The sequence below is a fragment of the Apis cerana genome, linkage group LG6, assembly GCF_029169275.1.
Source record: "Apis cerana isolate GH-2021 linkage group LG6, AcerK_1.0, whole genome shotgun sequence".
Classification (NCBI taxonomy): domain Eukaryota; kingdom Metazoa; phylum Arthropoda; class Insecta; order Hymenoptera; family Apidae; genus Apis; species Apis cerana.
The window spans coordinates 2,095,365-2,101,401 of NC_083857.1; the positions used below are offsets into that span (position 1 = coordinate 2,095,365).

Sequence of the window (6,037 nt, forward strand, 5' to 3'; positions counted from 1 at the left end):
GTATAAAATTATATGAATTATTACGCAAAGAAAAAATTTAAAATAATTTCTCTGTAATAATATTAATAATATAATTGTAAATAATATCTAAATTCTTACTCAATGCTGAATCCCAAATAATATAGATTTCAATTTCAAGTTATTGATCAAGTTAAAATTAAATTATTACGTGTGTTATATGTACCAATTATTTATATTAATAAAAAACAGATACGCGTAAATACATGATAAGATAGCAAATCAATTTTAATATGCAGAAGCAGTCTTAGAATAATAACGTTTCGATCTCATATTTGTTTACATGAATCGAAAGACACAGAAATGATGTCGCAAAAACTATGAGATTCCTATTCGAACCGTTAGCAGGATGCAAAGTATGATTCGAATGTACAAGAGTCATCGTACTCAGTGGAACCAAACATGCAGAAACACAAACATATGTCACCGTTAAGGTTACGAAAACAATTGTTCTAGGTTGTCGTAAGGGTCAATTTGTGCGATGAGAAATTGTATATTGAAATCCATTCAAGCAACGATTGGTTCTCGAATACGTTGCAAAATATTCAAGGAAAATCTTATTATTTTATTATAATGTCACTTAAATTTTAAATATGTTTGTGTGATAATTAAAATATAATTTTTTATTCTAAAATATTGTTATACAAATTTTAATATTATGATATGTAATAATTATATTATATATTCATGTAACATTAAAAAAAATTATAAAAATATAGATATTTTATAAAAATAAATAACATAATAACATAAATATTTATTATTAAAATATTATAAATAAATGTACGATAATCAAAAAATTAGTTTTATTATAAAAATTTAAATTATATTTTACATGTTTTTCTTTATTCATATTCTTTTTTATAATCATTTTAAATCATTTAATCATTTTATGATATATCATGATGTAAAAAGTAACAATACAAGCATATATTAAAATAATAATGTAGAAAAAAAAATAAGATTTATAAGTGAAATTATGAGGTATTGAATATATGTATTAAATAAAAACTTACGAAAATCGGTTTTCCACGCATCCGTTTCCCGCCTTTCTGCTTTTTGTATTCTTCCTTTTCTTAACTTTCCAAATTTTTTTTAATTCGAAATGTTAAAAATTATTCTAACCCTTTCGCGACATATCATTAAATGCCGGTACCATGCGAGAAAAAAATTCATTTTTAACGAAACATTTCCATTCTTATTTTAAATAGTAGGTCACCGAAATCACTTGTTCTAGGATTAGGGATTTTTGGATCATCATATACAAGAGCGGCGAGAAGATGACAATGTATGTAAAAGAACCGATTTTCGCGAAAAACTCTTAACTCTTTCGTCCGTACGCTGCCAGCAGCGAAGGCAACTGAAAACAGAGAATCGGCAGCCAGATTGTCGGTCACATAGACGTCCTTATCACGCATTGAAAATGAAAATTTGGTCCGGAATCAGTGGCGCCGTCTCGCGGAAGCGGGAAAATTTATTTGATTTTTAAGATCTTTGTAATAAGAAATGCCTTTTTTATTATAGAATTTAAGTACGTTTTCTATTAGTAAATGATTGTCTTATAATTATAGCAGAACAAATTACTGAAAAATGTACGATTGTATCGAATATTTTATCTAATTAAAAAAGATAAAAATAGGTTTTTATGATATAAAAATAAAATAATTATGAAATAGTTTAAATTATAATAGTATTGATAAAATTAATGAACTTTAATTATAAATAAAAAAATAGAAAAACTATTAACTATAAATTAACTTAAATTTTTTTTATTTATATTTCACTGTAGTTTAACATTTCAACATGATGTGATAGTTCTAGGAAAAAATTTATAAATAAAAATTGAATTGGTGTAAAATAATTTGATATAAATTACATTTATCATTTCACTACATATATTGACATATTAACCAATAACTACTGTATTATCATCTATAAAGTCATAAGGTGGTACTTCCAGATTTAATGGAGCTGGTCCTTTCCTAATCCTGCCACTAGCATCATAATGAGATCCATGGCAAGGACAATAATAACCACCAAAATCACCTGCATTTGCAATTGGAACACATCCTAAATGTGTACATACACCCAAAACAATCAGCCATTGTGGCTGCTTTACACGATCTAAATCTACTTGTGGATCTCTAAGAATCTTAATATCAACTCCTGCCTCTTTTTCAATTTCTTTTTTCGACCTATTATCATGTAAAAAAAAAAATTATATTTAATATTTAAATATCATTTAAAAAATGATACAAAATGTATTCAATAATTTACCTGTGTCGTACAAATATAGGTTTTCCTCGCCATTTAAAGACAGCACTTTTTCCTTCAGGAATAGCATCAAGTTTTATTTCAATTTTTGCTAATGCAAGTACATCAGCTGAAGCACTAAATGTAGCTACTAAATCATGTATAGCTGATTTTGCTATATAAGCACCAGTAACTCCACTTGCTATATAATAATATCAAAATTTATATTTCTATGTAATTCTAAAATTGAAATAAAATAAAACGAATTAAAAGATTTATTTACCAGCTGTCATAACATATGCAAATGATTTGCGGCTACTTGAATTTTCTTTAGTTTTACTTTTTGGATCTTGTACAGCTTCATGACGATAATCACTAAAATCTGGCCATTGAATATCAGTATGTGCTAACCTCCTCTGCGTTGTTAATAAACTTGCTGCAATAATTAATTTAATCAAATCTTTGCTTTCAAATTAATATATATTATAGTATATGAAATAAGACAATAGAAATATTTAAGTTTATATATATATATATATATATAATTTAGTTCATATATATATATAAGTTTATAAATATTTTTTTTAGTTCCTAAAATACGCAAAAAGATTTGTGCAACATTTAGAAACTCAATTGGTATAACAGTAATCTAATCTAGCAGTATGTAAGTACTGAATACAGCATATGATTATATAATCGAAATATAAAATGAATTTTGTTGAAATAAATATATAAATTAATAAAATAACTTTGAATTAAAAATTTCGAACCTCCAATTCCTGAACTCACTCGTACAGCTCCTGTAATAAGAGATTCTTGCAAACTTTGAACGAGAATTCGGTTAACGTCAGATTTAGTAATAATTTTTGTTTTTTCTACAATACCCCTTCCAGTCACTGGTTGCATTCCATTTGAAATGACAGATGTCGATTTTAAAAGTGGTAAGAAATTTGTCGACTTCGCAACAACGTTCATTTTTCTTAATTATTCACGTCGAACCACCTTCATCGAATACTAACTAAAATTCTAAGACTTGTACTGTCAGATGTCTCTGCAATGTAACCTTCATATAAATTATGTACAGATGTCGCGCAATAACGAGTTGAATATAACTTTTTTAGATAATAAATAATAATAATAATATTTTTTGAAATATAAAAGTTTCATATATTACTTTTACAATCGAATATGAGAAACAATTATAATTATCATATTTTTATAAGAAAATTCTAGACATAAATATTATTCTTAATAATTATTTATAAATATTTTTAATATTTATGAATTTAATCTATATTCTTTATAAAAAATTGAAATCCTAAATTATTATTTAAATATAAAAATTACTTTAAACAATAAAATTTTATATAAATATTTCTACGTATAAATATATTTAGATAAATGTTTAAAATTAAATAAATTTTTAAAAAACAAATTATATTAATAAAGAAATTATTAAAATATTATATAATAATATTATGTATAATATATAATATATAATTACAAAATTATTATATATTGAGATATATTGTATAATATATCTCATAAAAAATTTAATAAATAACAATAAATAATTAATACAAACAAAAAGTAAAACTAAATCTGTCATATATTTTAGTATTGTGCTAAACTAATATAAATATAATATAATAAAATCTATACTAATATATAATGATTAGAATATTGATTCATAATAATGATCCATATTACAAATAAATAAATTTACTATAATAAATATTTAGATTGAAATAAGAATCTTAACTATTATCAAATTTATTTTTACTCGATTTGCTGATACTAAAATACTTTTAAAATACTTACTAATAAAATAGGTATTTAGACTAATAATTTTATTTTGAACAATTAAAAAATATTTTTAAAAATTCTTATAAATATAAATAAAATTTTATATGTTTATGATTTATTGTATTTAAATTTATTATTATATTTTGTTTTTTTATAATATTTTATGTTAAAATATATATATATAATAAGATATATTAAACATTATAAATATTCCAATATTTTTATAAATGATATTTCAGAACATAGAACAAAAAAAAATCATAGGATGTTAAATCTATTCTATTATCTTATCTATGGTAATAGTATACTATATGTTATATTGTTACTCGATATATTTTGTCTTCTTTGTACATAAAATATATTGTATTTTTTTAAAAACAAATATTTTTAGAAAATATTAATAATTATAAATAGAAATTAAAAATATAATATATATTGTATATAATTATATATATATGAAATATGTATTCAACTATATAATTTGACTAATCTTTGTTCTAATTTAAATCATTGCTGTCAATATTTATTATAATTTGTCTATAAAAATGGTAAGTAAATAATATTTTATAATAAAAAATAAATCATTTTTGTTATTAAAAACTAAAATATTAATTTTATATTAAAATATTATTTGTATGAAATATTCATACAATTTTGAAGGTTATGTTTTGAAATACATAGATATTTTTTTCTTTGAATTATTAATATTTTTTAAAATATTATATATATGTGTGTTTTAGGCCAATACATTACAAAATTGGAGTCCATTTGCCAAAGAATATGATCCTTTAAAAGCAGGTAGTATTGATGGTACAGATACAGAACCACATGATAAAGCTATTAGCCGTGCAATACAAGCGCATTATGAATCTCCTCATGGCTTAAAATCAAAACCAGAAAGAACATTATTTGTTGCTAGATTTGGTCCAAAAATTACAAAACATGATTTAAAAGAGGTACAATAATAATTTTTAATAATAATTTTTATTAATATATAAAATATATTATAATTTAAATATAATTTTAAACATTGATTTAGTTTTTCTCTAAATATGGAGAGGTCATATCGGCAAAAGTTATAGTTGATATTGTAACTGGATTATCTCAGGGTTATGGATTTGTAGAAATGAGAAGCGAAGATGAAGCTAGAAGAGTACTTAGACGTTGCGTCGATACTACGTTAAAAGGTTATCAAATTTTTATAGATTATGAGTGTGGACGCACTTTGAAAGGATGGAAACCAAGAAGACTTGGTAATTAATCACATTGTATTGTATTGTAATCTTATATTATAAATATATACATTATAAATAAATGTTATTTATATTTATTATGTATATATTTATACATATAAATAAATGTTATTTAAAATTTTTTAAAATTTAATCAAATATAATCATTTATATGATCTTACAGGCGGTGGTTTTGGTGGCAAAAAGGAATCAGGTCAACTTAGATTTGGTGGAAGAGATAGACCTTTCAAAAAACCAATTGTACCTAATATTATAAAGTCTCATCATCATCATCATCATCAAGAACATACACAACATCATACTCATCATCAACATCATCACCATCATCATCATCATCATCATCATTATCGTCATTAAAATTTTATATTTTAATCTTACTTTTGTAAGTTTCATTTTATATCTAAAAGTCATATTTTACTTGCGCTTATTGAAATATTTTTCTGTAAATTTTTCAGTTTTGACTTGTATCCAATATAAATATTTAAGATCTGTGTATTTTATAGACATTAGGAATAATACAATTTTAATGTATTATGAAACAACTTACTATTATTAAATATTTATTTTCAAAATATTTTATATAACAATTTTTGTAAAAATGTTTTTAATTTGTAAATATTATTGTATAAATAATATATTAATTTTATTTATAAATAAAAAAATAAGAAATAAAGAAATTTAACGAAACATCTTTAATACTTTCTCAA

General features: G+C 22.3%; 2 protein-coding genes across 3 annotated transcripts; one reads left to right on the plus strand and one right to left on the minus strand.

The window, feature by feature from the left end:
* Positions 1-1,771: 1,771 nt before the first annotated feature.
* Positions 1,772-4,924, minus strand: LOC107993480 (cytochrome b-c1 complex subunit Rieske, mitochondrial). Of its 2 annotated transcripts, XM_017049909.3 has the most exons (6): positions 4,826-4,924; positions 3,156-3,322; positions 3,042-3,071; positions 2,555-2,707; positions 2,296-2,473; positions 1,772-2,213 (listed from the first exon to the last, which is right to left on the minus strand). In XM_017049909.3, the coding sequence occupies exons 2-6, from the start codon at positions 3,244-3,246 to the stop codon at positions 1,925-1,927; spliced, it is 741 nt and encodes a 246-aa protein (XP_016905398.1). In that variant the 5' UTR covers positions 3,247-3,322; positions 4,826-4,924; the 3' UTR covers positions 1,772-1,924. The 2 variants fall into 2 exon arrangements, with proteins under 2 accessions (XP_016905398.1, XP_016905397.1); XM_017049908.3 differs by having other exon boundaries at positions 3,042-3,322.
* On the plus strand, positions 4,362-6,017 carry LOC107993482 (U11/U12 small nuclear ribonucleoprotein 35 kDa protein). Its single transcript, XM_017049910.3, has 4 exons — positions 4,362-4,625; positions 4,818-5,033; positions 5,117-5,330; positions 5,494-6,017. Exons 1-4 carry the CDS (start codon positions 4,623-4,625, stop codon positions 5,685-5,687), a joined length of 627 nt encoding a protein of 208 aa, XP_016905399.2. The 5' UTR covers positions 4,362-4,622; the 3' UTR covers positions 5,688-6,017.
* Positions 6,018-6,037: the final 20 nt, after the last annotated feature.

What these genes read in the sequence shown, in the direction of transcription:
- LOC107993480 (XM_017049908.3), bottom strand. Translation starts at nt 3,246, where the DNA reads ATGAACGTTGTTGCGAAGTCGACAAATTTCTTACCACTTTTAAAATCG. An exon ending in AGTGAGTTCAGGAATTGGAG is followed by an intron (nt 2,708 to 3,041) that starts GTTCGAAATTTT and finishes TAATTATTGCAG; the next exon opens with CAAGTTTATTAACAACGCAG. An exon ending in TGCATATGTTATGACAGCTG is followed by an intron (nt 2,474 to 2,554) that starts GTAAATAAATCT and finishes ATTATTATATAG; the next exon opens with CAAGTGGAGTTACTGGTGCT.
- LOC107993482 (XM_017049910.3), top strand. An exon ending in CAAAACATGATTTAAAAGAG is followed by an intron (nt 5,034 to 5,116) that starts GTACAATAATAA and finishes ACATTGATTTAG; the next exon opens with TTTTTCTCTAAATATGGAGA. An exon ending in ATGGAAACCAAGAAGACTTG is followed by an intron (nt 5,331 to 5,493) that starts GTAATTAATCAC and finishes ATGATCTTACAG; the next exon opens with GCGGTGGTTTTGGTGGCAAA.